The sequence below is a fragment of the Acyrthosiphon pisum genome, chromosome A1 (assembly GCF_005508785.2).
Source record: "Acyrthosiphon pisum isolate AL4f chromosome A1, pea_aphid_22Mar2018_4r6ur, whole genome shotgun sequence".
In the NCBI taxonomy this organism is placed as follows: Eukaryota; Metazoa; Arthropoda; class Insecta; order Hemiptera; family Aphididae; genus Acyrthosiphon; species Acyrthosiphon pisum.
The window spans coordinates 99,858,404-99,875,304 of NC_042494.1; the positions used below are offsets into that span (position 1 = coordinate 99,858,404).

Below are 16,901 nucleotides of genomic sequence, written 5' to 3' on the forward strand. Positions count from 1 at the left end.
CTGAAAAAGGCGTGCACAACGAGTGAGGACATCGCCGCAGCTGCTTAAGTGCACATCACGCGTACCTACCACTTCCGCGAAAATAACACAAGACTGATGGACGATACATACACGGTGTCAAACCCTAATAAGTACAATAATAACAATACGCCCAACAACAATAATAATATTATAATGTATTATTATTACCCGGACGTTCGGCGGGTGTCGTCGCGTCGTATCGCGTGAACGGGATCACGAAGGTTAAAATATTATAAGGTAGCGGCGGGGCTGTACGTGACGGGGGTGAGTCGTGACGAGGGGTGAGTCGGGACTCGTGGCGAGGGTTGACGACGACGATAGGGAGTAAACGATCGCGACGGTGGCGGCAGCGGTAAGACGGTGCGGGTCGAGGCGAGAGGAAAGATAGACGCTTATGTACATACACAAACCTAACCGAGACGACGTCGACGACAACGACGTTACGACAGGGGAACAGAGAGACAGCGGACAGGCGCCGCACGCTGTATACACACGCTACGACGGCGGCACACACAACAGCGGCGCCCGACGTTTATAATGCACACACATCCACACACGCGCACGCGCGCGACCTGAAGCCACTGCCGCCACTGCCTGTCGACCGACCGTCGTACTTGCGCGTCGTCTCCAATAGACCGACATCGACGACGGGACGACCGCCGACGTTTAAATGTGTGTAATAAATCCAAAGACCATCCTCTTCTCTTCGTTCGGAATATCGTTTTTTTTATTCTTTCTTTTCTCTATATAACAATATTTTCTTTTCCGCCGTCGCCACTACCCTCGCATTAAACGCTTCTAGCTACGTATATTATACGCGTCATATATCGCAGTCGTCGCCGAAGACTATAGCTTCGCCTTGCCGCCGCCGAGTCGTTCAAAAATCGCCACCGACTGACCGTTACAACAGTGGCGCCGCTTCTCCACCTCTGCGTCGCGGGGGGTGGGGGTTGGTGGTTATAATATTATGTCCTCGAGCGACCGACGAGGGTTCGTTATTATTATAATCTATTATCATTATCAGTATAATAATAATAATAATAATAATAATATATTTTTAGGTGCATTTCATTAGCTGTGTATTGCTGTGTATATTCGCAAAGATAATCCGACGGACGGACGCCGTCCACCGCTTCGAATCCTCTTATACACGTCGGCTGATTTTACAACGATCCAATAATACGCTTGACAGTATCGCTCTGAATTATACACAATGGTATTAGTATATAATATACTATATAGCACTTTAGGAGGATGCCACACCTGCATATTGTGTGTAATCCGTCATACAAACGTACAACATAGCATATTTGAGTTAATCAATTCCAATTTTGTGTAGTAACCTTTAATAATTGAATAAGTGAATTGACCTATTACCAAACTTAAAGATAAGAACATTAAATCTGTGTTCTCTCGTTTGCTTGTACAGTATTTTTATTTTTAACTTAGTCATGGGAATTATTACATTTTAATATTTTATAAGACATAAGTCGCTTAAAAAATTTAAATATTTTAAACAACCAACGAGAAAACACAGCTAATGTTCTCAAACAAATACACATAATACAATTATTATGAAACAAGTGTAACTAATACTAATAACTTATTAGTAATAATAATAATAAACAATACGAATAAACTATTAACATAGAATAACCCTGGTTTCCACTAATAAAAAGAATCTTGATTCGTGAAAGTCCACGAAAGATTGAAGTAAATGCCATTGACTTACAACAGCTATAGTAATATATAATATTATAATAAAAAAGTGTTGGTAAATTATAATAACTACTCTTTATAACATATTATTATGCATTTTTTTTTAGTTCAAAATTAGTTCAGCATATCGTAGTAGCACTGATTATAAATACTAGTATATTTATAAATTATAATCAATGGTATAGTACCCCCACACAGCATTTGGGAAATAATAATATTTTATGAATATTTTGAAGTGCTTGAATAATGAATATTTGACTAATAATATTGTATAAATATTTTATTCTCATGATAACAAAATATTGACTAGGTATATGGTTGCATAAAATGTTGACTTAATATTTTTATAATGTTTCCGTGAAAATGTTTTTTGAAAAAATATGATTAAAAATTAAAATATTTTGTTAATGCTTTTTACAAAATGTTTTTCAAAAGTGAACTTCTTGGCCAAAAAATATAAATAAAATATTTCCTTATTATTTACGCAACTTTTGCAAATATTTTGACAACTACATTGTTTTCTTGAAAATATTTTTACCATAGTTATACCTATAGGTACTAATTGAAAAATACATTTCTTATAGAAATATAAATATATAATAAAATATCCTAATGTCATCTATATATCTATTCTATACATGAGCTATATATTTATATGTTACTGTAAATTCCCAATCGCACTATAGGTAAAGCTAGGATTTATTAGTATTAATGCTAGGATTTACTGTTTGCACTTGGTAAAAGCCTCGGTAAAAGTGGAAAATCATAATTTTATTCGGGCTTTTACTAAGCACGTTGTGCTACAAGGCTTATATAGAAACAAAAAACAATACCGATTTTGACGATTCAAGGAAAGTTAAGATATAATTTAGATTGAAATTGTAATTTTAGAGTAGCTTATCCGCTACCTATTAATAATATTAAAGTTATAACCGCATATTAGTTTATTTCTGCTAGCAATTAGTTACACGCAAGAAAAAAAATTACTATATAATCCGCCGCAGGTGGTTAAGTTAAATTTTATTTTATTCACCACCGGGCGGCGAGCCACGACGGGTAATACAGCTAGTACTACTACTAATATAACACTATTCCTAATAAAATATATTATACATTTTTTTTTGTTTTATCTAAATTTTCACAGAAATGTGTAATTATGTTATATTTAATATTTAACATATTACACATATATGATAATATTAATTATTATTATATTATGTATAATTCGGCACTTAGTCAAAAGACTAATTAAAATCATATAAAGTTAACTACATACCTACCTAGTACAGAAAAATTTCCCTTAAAAGGATGTCAGCGCACTATTCGGTTTCTCTATCAGGCCCACGCGCAACATAGACAAAACGCGTTTACGCAAAATCATTTTTACTATGCGTTTAAGTAATCTTAGAGTAGTCACCTATTACAAAAAAGATAGAGAATAATACTTTTGAGGGAATGACATATCGATTTGTCTAAATATTGTCTCAAATTAATTTAAGCATCATTTAAATTTACAATAGTTTTTACTTTTTGAATTATTTTGAAAGTGAAATACAAAGTCAAATAATAATAAAATATAAAATCGATATGTCATTCTGGCGTTTTGGCCAGAGAGAGAAAACGAATAGTGCGCTGACATCCTCTTAAATATGAACTGAGAAACACCTATTCAAAGTGTCAAATTTAGGTATACTTAGATACACTGTTATGTAACCAAGCATTTTGTTCTATTCATATATTTTAGTAAAGGGACATAATAGATATTTTAAAACAACAATTGATTGTTATTAAATACTTCAATTCATGATTAAATAGTCATTATATTAGTAATGTTTATTTACAAATGAAATTTGTTTACCTTTAGTAAATTCTAGTACCTAGCATCAATTGTTTGAAGAGCTTTATAATTTGATCGTTCTGAACATCAAAATAAATAAAAAATATTTGATGATAAGAAGAGTGGTTTGATACTTTGATACATTATTATCAATTGTACCTATTAATAGATTCCTTCAATACATTCAAACTTGTATTTTTAAATCACAGCGATGGGGATTATTTCATACAATGAGTACCTATTTAATAAAAATAAAAAATAATGCATTACAAAATGTCAATAAATTTCTAATTTTAATTTATACTTTTAGTTAGATATTTTATTGTTAAAATATTTCAACGATTAATAAATTAGGGATTCATTAAATTCGTGATATAAATTAAATTTAACGAAATAAATTAAAACAAATTAAATGAGATAAGTCATCGTGAACATAATAAGTAAATATTTAATAATATTAAAATATGATAAATACCGGATAAATACCTATACTTATTGGAAATTTGTAATTTCATTGAAAAATAAAAATGTAGAATATACTAAATAACGTAAAATAGTTTTTATAGTAAACCTATGGTCAGTAAGAAGGCAGATGCAACAACTTGGGTGACGGTCAATGATTAACTAGAACTGAGGGAAATAAGACAATTATTGATAAGAAAATAAGTTACATTTTGAACATTTAAAATGTATAAATTATGCATTTACCTACCCATGCATATTTAACGTTTATGATATAGCGTAATATAAGAAAATGTAACTACACAGTGTTTGCTTCAAAATGTCAATATTTATATTTCACTTGAATTAGGTGAACACGTTAATAAACGTTTATTAGCAAAAAAAACACTATAGAACGTCAGAACATCACGCAACATATCCTGAAAAATTGTACTCAGCTATTTATTCGAGTTTTCTTCGTTTAAGCAAATTACTAAGATAAATACCATCGTTCATTATAAACGTACATGTTATGTATACAGATAACTCGCGTTTCCCATTCTGAGTAAATAAAGCCAGATTATAACGGTTTTGTATAAGTTGTATCGATTATTTGCTTTTCATTAGAGATGGTGATTAGAAGAAGTAACACAGAATTCCCTAAAAGCTGATTCTGACTTAATTGAATGGAATAGGTTATTACCTACGTTGAATTAAATGAATTTATAATATTCATCAGTTCGTCAAATAAAAAATATAGTTCAGTTTTAAAGAGCTTTTAAATGGATGAAGAAGTACAATTTGTAGAGATGGCCAGTATCGAATAGAATAAACGTAATAACCATATAGTATATATCCCGATACTCTTCTAAAAAGTATAAAGTAGTTGGTATTTGCAATACTTTTTTAATCGTTGTATCGAGTATTTAAAAAAAATATTTTAACAGGCGATATTATAATAAAAAGATTCTTTGAACTTACTCTAATTTAATTTGACGTAAATCTAATAATATTAACACTGAAATATTGTAGAGTTGATTGTAATTTGTAATAATTATAGAACGATTAAATTCAGATAATCAACTAATTTTTATTTTATAAAACACCTATATAACCACTTGTACCTTTACTGAAAATATACATTTTAAAAATAATCACCATAGGAATTATTAAATTTTGGAATTATATTTTTAACGTAAAACTACAGCCAATTTCATTTTTATTGTTACATTGTTATATTGTTACATTTTTTGTAAAATTCATAATTAATAATTGAGTTAAATGGGCTTTTTATGGTGTATGCACTGTGTATAAGTACAACTGTACAAGAGAATAAACATAACGGATAGATATTAATTTTAAAAAACCATGATGATGAACTTTACTTTTTTCCCCTGATTAAACTATAGTCCGCGATATAATACATAATCTTCTATGATAACAATACACTTAGGTATATTATGGATGTATAATATATTATATTAGTATATGCCAAACCACCCGTAGCTTCAGTACGTTTGATCGAATATAAAGTATTATAATATGTTATTAGACACCTGCAGTGCATGGCTACAAGGAACAACCTCGGGAACAACCAACGGGCAACGAATCCATAACAAAATAAAATATCTCACCTCATCATCATACTGTTTTTACCGTATTAAATGTACATGTTTATAGTAATTCCTAAATTATAGCACGTATTTGACCGTCGGGAACATTGGCAAAACAATAAAATAATTGTTAGGACGAGTTTTGACCTTGGTATTTTCAGCTCACTAATGGTCACCCAACTGAAAATACAAAGGGTGTCATACGTCAACAACAAAATACTATTCGAGAACGCATAAAAAAGATGTTCATTCATTTCTATTCAAATCATCCAATTGTTATATTTTTCTTTCTCAATTTCATGAGAGATGATAACGACTTAATATATTATATATAAGGATAAAAAAAACACAATAGCGTATGTTCTTAAAGTATATTCAAAAAGTGGTTGAAAAATACTCTAGGGAAAAATGAAAATAGTGTCTACACGCGAAATACAATTCATGTGGCATAGCATATATTCTTTCTTCTTTTACTTTCAAAAGTAAAAAGCTTTCAATTTTTTAAAATAAAACTATTCGTCATGATACTTTTTCATATATGTTATTTTATTATCGACATGTGTATATACGATTACAATGGGAACATTTTATTTTCTTACAGTCTTTCGCCCAAAATATTATATCCCTACTCCTTTTCTCAGAAATACAATCAATATTCAATAACACATGAGAAGTAGCGAGTATAATATTGATGGTGAACAAAAATGGTTCATCCACAACATCTGGGAGAAGGCGACAACCAGATATAAATGTGTAAAAATGAATCAAGATTCAAGAATTTGCTTAAACGTTGAAAAAGTGGAAGTGTATGTTTTAAAATACAGTAAAAATAACAAAATAAAATAGAGTTATTGCAGTAACTGGTTATTGTCGATTCTTCTTTGCTCACTCCGATACAAGTCATATTACTATTACAAATTTGGAAAAAATAATAAATCATCACATTCAAAAAAACTATTTTAACTATAGAATATTTATTAAATCTTTTTAAAAAAAAATTAAGAAAAAAATCATTAAAAATGTATTGAAGAATACCTAGTAGATCTTAAGAAAAGATATTTATATATATGTATAATGTATATAAATATATAAATACAGTGTATTGTCTATAGTGTATTTGTCCTTGCCTATTTGATATTTTCATCAAAATCAATCTTAGAACTAAAACTATCATGAAATAAATTAGTACTAAATTCAAAAAGAAGTGGGCTAAATTATTACATGCGAATTTTTTAATTAAAGACTCACGTGCATTCATCTTTGAAAACTAAAATATAAAATACCTAGGTATTACGAAAACTTTTAAAAAAGAAGGTCCCCGGAAGGTCCTTATACATGATGGTTGTTATTATTTTAATACTCAGGTTATTATTACTATCGATATTATGTATTATTATAAATAAAGGTATTATAATATTTAATAATATTTAAGAAAGACAATACTTTCAAATGATACCTATATGTTTAAAATATTTAATAATTAATATAGATGATAACCGTTAAACATCTATTGTGATAAATTATGTTTTATTATTTATATATTGAATGTGGTACCTATGTCCAATATATATATTATTGTTATTAATTACAATAAATTATTTTATATTTAAATAAGAAACAAAAAAAGTTATGAGATGATTCTGTGGTGCAGCTATAATACAATCAAATTACTTTTTTCAAGAAAACCAGGAGGATAAAAATAACTTGGTTTGGAACCTGTATGGCTCTATTCCTTTCCTGAACTTTGCTATATATATTATATTATATTTGTACAATATTTATAATAGATAATATATTTCAAGAAAAGATCTTATAAATTAATACATATTTTATAATATTTTGTATTTAATGTAGGTACCTACTAGACGATTCTTCTATATTATATCAATTGGCAATTTATTATCAAGTACCAAATAATTACTATTTTTTTTTATATATAATCATCCAGTATAAAGGCCAGACATAGTGTATTGTTTATTATTGTATTTTAAAATACATAAATCAATAGGTATTTTATAGAAAGATACCTACGTCTTACAATATAACTTATTTAACTCCTTTCTTTGGAGTTTTAAGTTTAATAGTTAGATATTAGTGATATTACTTCGGATATTACTCAGATATTACTTATTTACAAATGTCAAAGAATGTAATCAATTTTATTAATATTTTAAATATTTTATCATTATTGATTAGCATTTACTATTTCAGTTTAGAACAAAAAATAAGCGGTTTAGAAACAAAATGTTGATTTACTGTAGTAGTTTAATATAATATGCCATTTATCTGGTAAAAGTAAAACGGAGGATATAAATAATGAGTCCAATTCCGCTGTTTTTGAAAGTTAGCCAAGAAACTAAATCCTCCTCATCTTTTCTTATATCGAATTGGTTCGATTTTCTAAGTTTTCCACTAAGACTATTTAGACATTTTATACTATACCTATCGTATACCTCGCCTTTTACTTTTATACATGACCAGAGTATCAGACCATTACTTCCATCCCATTAAAAACTCATAATACCAAACTGGCGTTCCATTAGTTACTTAACTTATCAGTATAATAAACTTATTATAATTAATTTCTTTGTTAATAGATTGGTATAAAAGATAAATTTGTCAATTTATTGATATAATTCATAGAACAAAAAATCAAAAAGGGTCCTATATAGTGCTGGCACAGTCTGAATAAATTAGCTATCTAAGAAATTTATCGATATACCATAATGTCTGGAGTTGTGCATAATTTAATTTGTACTATGCACACCTAATAAGTGTTTTATTATTGGTTTTCCTAGTCCAAACAACAAGTAAAAACGAGGATTTATGTCACGTCAAATAATCCATATGAAGAAAAATGTTCGTGTTTGGCATGCTGACAATAGTAATAGTAATAAAATATATACCGTGTCAGAAAAAGACCATGAAAACCATTCAGTAATAAACAACACCCCACATCAACCTTCGTTTCAATCACGGTCAATGTCATATCATTAATGAAGTATTGAAAAACATAGGTATACAATTTCACTAGGTATTAACATTACTGGTCCCTATCCTGCAATGCTTTTAATCAGGGTTGTTATGTTTAAAACATGAATTTAAAACATTTTTTTTAAACATTTTGTTCGTTGTTTAAAACGGTGTAAAATCCAAGTGAATATTGTGTTTTTTTTTTAAATTTATTTATTTATTATTATTATTATTAATAAAAAATAATAAATAATAATGAACATCCTTCAGATAAAAAGTTAAAGTATTAAATAATTATAATATCTATTACCAGTTTTAATACGTTTTTTTTAAATGATTTGCAATATCTTAGAAATATTTAGCTTAAAGTTTATTATAGGCCCAAATTTATCCAGTGCCTCAATGGTACCTCAACTAAATGTCCATATATTTAAACGAGTACCTATTTAAACGTATATTATATACCTACTTTTTTTTTTAACTAGGACGCTACTAGGAGGATACTTAACTAGGAATTTTTTCAAGTTATTATTACAAAATGTGTAATTAATAATTATTAATTACTGATATTTAATACATAATAATAAAAGTTCATAATTAAGTTTAATATTTTCAGAGTACAAGGCAGTACCTAAATAAGTAACCACGGTTGTAGAATGTAGATACTAGATAGATCTACAACCCTGCAGGAATCACGAATGATAAAAAAAATAGAAGCTTCTTTATCCTAAAACATAAGTAGATCATTTTATAAATGAAAGATATTCTCATTTATGGAGTGTACCGAGGAGTTTACCAAATTAAGTTAAATAAAAATTGTTGAATGTAGGTATTTTGTTAATTCTATTGAAATGTTGGGAATCACCTGCGACGTCAGCCTAATCTTAGCTTAGTCCTTTTAATGTTTCTTGTTAGGTATAATTAGAATTTGGGACTGATTTCAGATATTTTAGATAAAAATATACATAGTTATTATATATGGACATATATAATATACTATAATCATAAACATTAAAACAATAACTTTAAAGTTTAAATTTAACTAATTAAAATTTTAAAACCATAATTTATAATTGATTAATTTAAAAATATGCAAAGTTCACAGCATACGCACGTCTATGGTTGAAAATTTACGTTTAATAAGTTATGAACGGATTATTGTATTTTGGTAATAATATGATTTTTGTGGATGCCTAATAAATAGGGTGTGAGGAAGAAGCCCCCTGCGGTTACATAAGGTATGTTAGCTAAAGACATAAATATATTTTGTGATATCAAATCACTGGTTATATTATAATATAATACATATTATGTAGGTACCCGACATATGTTCGGACTCGTATTATAAGAAAATTATAATACCTAATCAAAATAGGTATATGTATTGATGCCTGATGGTGAATTAATTTTAGATTCTGAGTGGAACGATGAATGTATTTATTATTTAATTTAACAATTTGATTATAATTCTGAAGACATATTTATATAAGTGCGTATAAGTGATTATTATTACATTTATAACAATTTACTATATTCAATGTTTCATGTTTAAAATCATTTATATTAAAGTATACGTCGATGTATACGTACAATACCACATTAAATGTTCTTATTTACATATTTTAAAAAAAAACCTATACCTAAGAATTTAGATTCTAAGCGGAGGGATGAATATGATGATTTCACAATTATGTACCTATGTTTTTTTATTTATTTTTTGAGTCCGTTATCACGTCTTGAAGCTTTAGAAATGCAGTAACTTTCCACATTAAAGGTGGTTTTTGGTAGCAAATCGGAACTATTTGGTACTTTTTGGTAGAAAATTATCAGTTCTTTTCTCAAAATAATCGAGAAAAACTATAATTTTTTTTAGGATAGTTAAACCAAAATATTTACACAACACTAATTTTGATAAAATCTAAATTTGTATGTTAAAAACATATTTTTTTAGTAAAAAAACTTGAAAATTGAATATAAGGATCCCTGCAAGTCGTCCTCTCAGCAATTAAAAAATACCAAAATTATATAAATACGACTTTTTGAATTTACAATGATGTGTTTTTTATTTTTTTTAAATTTACATTTAAGTACATTTTTGATGAAATTGGATATTTAAACCTTAAAAAAAATTAACAATTTCAGTTATTTCGTAGTAATTGATACTTTTCACCGATACATGTGTTATTGTTCCATTAAGGTACACTAGAAGATGTTTAACATTTTAGATTCATTTTAAGGTATTTATATTATTACAACGATCTTATTCCATGTATTCACATAAGATATGTCGGTATATTGGCTTATAAGTTAATAACAATAATAAACCTACCTATGATATAGTATTGTAATAATCCTGATATAAAATATTATGTAAGATGTGTTTTAAAAAAAATAATAGGTAATATAAACCTTAGAAATAGAGGTTGACACAGTTTCCGTCAGAATCACGGGCGTATTTCGATTGCTATGATGATAAATTCAAATTTAACATATCCGATACAGTGGTTGTAGGTAGTTCACTCGAAACCTACTGTAAAGCAGAACCACTTTTTTTAACTTATGCTTAGTCAATTTAAATCTGAAGGGTAATTTTGAAAATAAAAACATTCAATTTAATTATGCAAAAGTAGCACGATTATTTGGAGTAAAACGACACGAGGGTGTTTCAAAGTTTGCACGAAAAGCATTAAAAGATACTTTTATTTACGCTCAGTCAGAACATTCCATTTTCTGAATTGTAGGACAATAATAACAAGGCAATAGCTTGAAGGCTTCTATCATTTCATTTCAGTTGACGCTGACAAATCTCCGGTTCAGCCAATTTCCTTTCCGTCTCCGTGCCGATAAACCTAACTGTTTTCTCTTGAATTAGGACAATAATGACCATTGTTTCTGCTACCTACCGTTATTTTTTTATACGATTTTTCGATCCCCTAGATTTTAACGCCAACAAAAAACCAAATTTATAAATGCCCGGTTGTCCATATTATACAGTGATCGATTATTCGGGGAAACATTGTTCGTGGCAAAACATTTTTCCAAACGAATGATCATTGAACTTCACAATAAAAAACCTTTAATAGTTCTGACAAGTGACATTCCTAACAGTTTTATAATTAACAGTAACAGCTACTAAATATAACAAATGAGCTTTTTATACTATTACGGTTTGTATTGTATCGATAAAATAGGTAAATTTAAGAGCTATAATATGTATATGCATATAACTGTTCCTATTTCTAGTGTAATACTGCAACAGTGTAATGACACTTGCACAGCATAGATTCTAGGATATATTATTTATAGGTAATATATTATGTATATATAATACAATATATAGAGAAAGAAAAACACTTACATGTAGTGTTCTATAAGCGTGGATAGGTGGGGTGGTAACAAGACTGGTATTTACAGAACTTTCCAAAATAGCCATATCGTATTATTATTATCCAAAAAATTACACAATTTCAACATTTTGATTGGTAAAATAATTTGTTTTGATATAGGTAAATTTTGACTACCTAAATGTATAAATAACACTATATTATAATGAAAATAATAATATACTTATTTAAGTAAAAAAATATAGTATAGTTTCATCAAAATTACTGTTGTACAAATGTATTATTTACCTAGGTAGGTACATATTACTTACAACCTAATTATTATACCTAACAGATCATATAAAAATATTAGTAACTCACTTCCAATTTTTTAAAAAAATATTAAAAACTAAAAAGAGAAATTTATATGAATTGGAATTATTATTTCAATATAAATAATAATTAATTGTGACAAACAGATATTACAACAAATAATATAAATACAAATACTTACATTATAAACGCTAATAAAAAAATGCATGTTAATTTATTTTCAATTTAAATAAATACAGATAGGTAGGTACATCACCAAGATTAAAATATTAGGTTGAGAAAAATGGCATTCGAATATTTTCAAAAATCTTTGATTAGATTTTCAATAATGCATACGGAATAATATGTGGTACAAGTGGTACAACACTATCTACCTTTTACAAATACAAACATAGGTTTGGTTTAAGAAATAACAGAGAAATAACTCTGAAAAAGTATATAATTAAATAATGGTTTAATGAGATTCTTAAGTAAAACTTTTTTAATGATTTTTAACCAGGTTTATAACGAAATGATATATTGTACTTCTATCGGGGATAAATAATAAATGAAATCAAAACATTTGTAATTAAAAAAAAAAGGCAATAAGATTATTTTGTAAAAAATATCAGTTGAACTTTGACTTAAGGGGTGTTACATACATTTTGTCTCGAAATTTAAGTACCTACCTACACCTAGTCAACGTTCATGTTTTTCACGCCCATTTAATCATGAACACTTTGATGGAAAATTATTATAATTCAACGGTTTTATTTATTACACTGTATACTAAAACATGGTATACCTATAGGGTAAATTCCGGACAAGGTAGTCAGATAGGGTAAAAAATATGTTAGAATGTACGAGTACAAAACGCGTAATTTATTGACTAAAAAATAGCAGCAGTATCTATATTTTTGATTATGTACGAATGTACGTCGTAATTATTTATTTTTAATTATGATGATCCTCTTTGATATATTTTATTTATTTTAATACGTATAATTGAATTCAGAATACAGCTACCAGGTTATACATATCTCTGTTAATTTTTAACTATTGACTCATAATGCTTGAGAAATTCTTTCGATACTTATTTACCCTTCACTTTTAATCAACGAATTCACATTTCAAACAAGCTAGTATATTCATTTTAATAATCAATATTATGAAAGTACAAAAATGCAGACAAAAATGTCACAAACACTGAATTTACATGAGATGGTTGTTGTGAGTTAAAGAATAATTTAAAGATAAACGTTCGGTATAAATAATTTTAATATTCAATTCATCACATGTGTTTACCTGTGAATATTTACATTGAGATAATATTTTTTTTCCTGTATGTGTTAATGAATAATATCAACCCTTTTCTGTCTCTATCTGTCTTTCACTCAATACATTAAACCATAATGACAAAAAAAGGGTATGCCACAGATATTATGCGTTGGCACGGAGGACCTACTATGGCTGCCAAAAGGACTTCGACCGGTGTCTTTGTCGTCCTTTTATAGCTTTATTTGAACTAATAAAGCATGGCCCGGGGCGGCGATGACCTGTTCCGTTCTATGCGTGCACACTGATACACACAATCACTACACAGTACACAACGACGCACATATAGTGCTTGTGTGTGAGGTCTCTAGAAAACCTGTTACTAACGAAAAACCAGTCCCTAGTGTCTTCACTCTTTCTCACTCCCACTATATAATAATTATACTTCGGTACGGATAGCTTATGTACACGCATACGCCAAGCCGTTTTTCACCCCGATTCAAGGTTAAACTAAATGTAACACTTTTTCAAAATTATAATATTTTTGACATTTTGATACCTAATGTGTTGTGTAGTTGTTAAAATTCTGAGATGAAACATAAACATAATTGTTCGAACACCAAACAGTCGATACCCGATTGTTAAATTACGCTGAATGTTCCTTTATGGCCATTCATATCATAATAAGAATTAAAATATTATAAAAACAGCTAGGTAATAGAAGTATACAACTATCCGGAAATAATTACAAATTATTGGAGTATGCTGTATGACCTACGAAGAGTATCCAAATTGTATCTAAATACCTACTAATAACTTTTATTTAACTTAATTTAAACGTACAAAATATTATAATACCATAAGACTATATTAGGTATAACACTATATTATAATACCACTGGGCACTGTTAGAATGATTATAATACATTATGTCTTCCAAAATGTACATTAAAGAATAAACATATAATTGCCGATGACATTGGTTTTTGAATAAATTACCGTTATGTTGTTAAAAAAATTCACAAAATAAATAATACTGCCTATTCACGATGATTTGTACCCACACTGTCGTTAAAAATTCGTGATGATTCCGTTAGGAGGATATGGGTGTGTAGAATCGTTGAATGTCAGTTTAATAGGAGATAAATATATTAATTTTTTTTTCTAAATCCATCCCACTATTGAAAACAATTTATATTATTACGATATTATATATCAATCAGTACCTACGCAACACCCGCACAATTTGTATTTAAACGATATATTTGAGTAAATAAATATTATATACCATAATATATAAGTGTAACTCGAGATATAACTACTACTGAATTTAGCATATAATTAGATATACGTGATAAATTTATTTGCTATTTTCTAATTAGTAAATCACGTCATGTTAACTCATATAATAACGTAAACAGTTTACGACTTGCAGCAAAATACAACGAAACCGGTTTTTATTAATACATATATATTGTAAATTTAGTGAGTGTATAGGTTATACGTGTATTTTAAAATATATATTTTCTCATAAATAGTGTACCTAATAATTAGAAGGCGGTCACTTTTTTCATGTAAAAAAAAAATAAAGGTTTGCGCTTACAAATACAGTTTTTAACATCGATTGTTCATAGCGATATTAATCAGTCAAAAGACACACGTTTGCTCAACAGAAAAAGTTTTATTGCCGGCAGTAGGTACCTATTGCATTTTGTCTGTATACGGAGGGTAAAATAATTGTGTTTACTGTATTATAGATTATAGATTTATCGAAGTATCGATAAAAAAAAAATAAAGGGCAATGGTTAAAAAGGATTTCGTATTCGGGCCAAGGTCGAGCATAGACGCATAGTAGCACGGTATTGTCGTCCTCAGTACCTGGCACAGACATTGAGGAAACTTTGTTGTTTTTTCTAAGAATAAAAAAATCCAATACCAAACACGTCCTTACTTAATCCCCGCCGGGCGGTGTGGCTTTCTAAATAATGACCGGGGATTATCGTTATAAATACGGATGTGTCTGTACCGCATTATAATATTCAACAGTATTATAATACATATTATATATAGGTAATATACACACATACACACACACAAGCGAGAGCGGGTATAGGCGTATTACAATGATAATAGCGCACCGCCTAACAAAGAGAAGAGATGCAGCTCACACGGGACAACACCTGGACCCGCCGCCGCTCGACCACCGTGTGATCTGCCGCGTGCAATATAACACTATTATATTATATTATACCTCCTACTCGGTGGAGTCGCCGTACAGTCTACACGTGCACAATGGGCCCGGGTTCGCCGAAAATCCGTAAAACTACGCGTCATAAAAACACACAATATTATCATATATGAGGTAGATACATTATACAATGCACGATTGGTACTCTTGATGTACTCCAAAAGGCATGCCTATAAATAATAATATGTACCACGGTGTATCCCAATGATAAATATTATAAATAGTAGGTAATATCGGTATACCTCGCGGTAAAGTCTACGAAAACGTTCAGTGCGAACGACGGTACCTGCGGAAAGGTCTATGTATGAACTTTGTCGTTGATAAAACTATAACGTGTAATAACAAACAATAAGCAAGGTACGTACCTCTTCGAATTCAAAATCTTCGTCTGCTTTCCACTTCTTTTTTGCGTCAGCTGCGCAGGCGACGAGCAGCAGCAACACGGCTGTGCCGGTGGTCAGCCACCACTTGTTCATCGTCGTCGACGGTGGTCAACGACAGCAGAGATACTATTCGATCGCCGGCTTCGTGGAAGGGCGCGTGTGTTATTTACCGTGAATCACGGACGGAAAAACAAAATAAAATAAAAAACGAGTGACCGAGTATTCAATCGGATAGAACCCGCCAGAAAAAAACGGAGCGCTTACTATTTTTTGATTTATTTACTCTTTCCCCCTCACATTTACACACGTCCGGCGGCGAAAACGACGGACAAAGGACCATAAAAACGAAATCCAAATTGTTTGGAAAATTTGTTTTTAAAAATAAAAATAAAAACGTGACTGTCCGAACTTTTAGACTCGTTGACAGGGCAACTGGAGCAGGACACTGTGATACGTGCGGCGCGGGGCGATCGACTGCAGCGGCGGCGGCGAACGCGCGAGGTCGAAGAAAATACAAAATAATATAGTGCGCGGACGAACGCTACGATCGTCGGTACACTGTCCCCTGGCCTCCGCCCGCCTAACAGCCAGTCAACGTCCCTCGACGAGCGAACCGGGAACTGCAGTGCGTGCACTGCGACCGTAACGAAATTACCGTAGGATCGTCGTCATCGTAGTCTTGGCGTGGTTGCCCGCCGTACTATGTTTATCGATTCTACAAAAATGTGTCGTGCGCGGTGATAAGGCAGTAGGAGC

General features: G+C 29.9%; 1 protein-coding gene across 2 annotated transcripts in view; it reads right to left on the reverse strand.

Annotated features, from left to right (window-relative positions):
• LOC100164237 (proteoglycan Cow) overlaps positions 1 to 16,703 on the reverse strand; it is a 39,412-nt gene extending 22,709 nt beyond the window's left edge. For both annotated transcript variants that reach the window (XM_001943886.4, XM_008186498.2), the window contains exon 1: positions 16,128 to 16,703. In XM_001943886.4, the coding sequence (XP_001943921.2) occupies positions 16,128 to 16,238 (111 nt within the window). In that variant the 5' untranslated portion in view covers positions 16,239 to 16,703. The remainder of the gene's footprint in view (positions 1 to 16,127) is intronic.
• Positions 16,704 to 16,901: the final 198 nt, after the last annotated feature.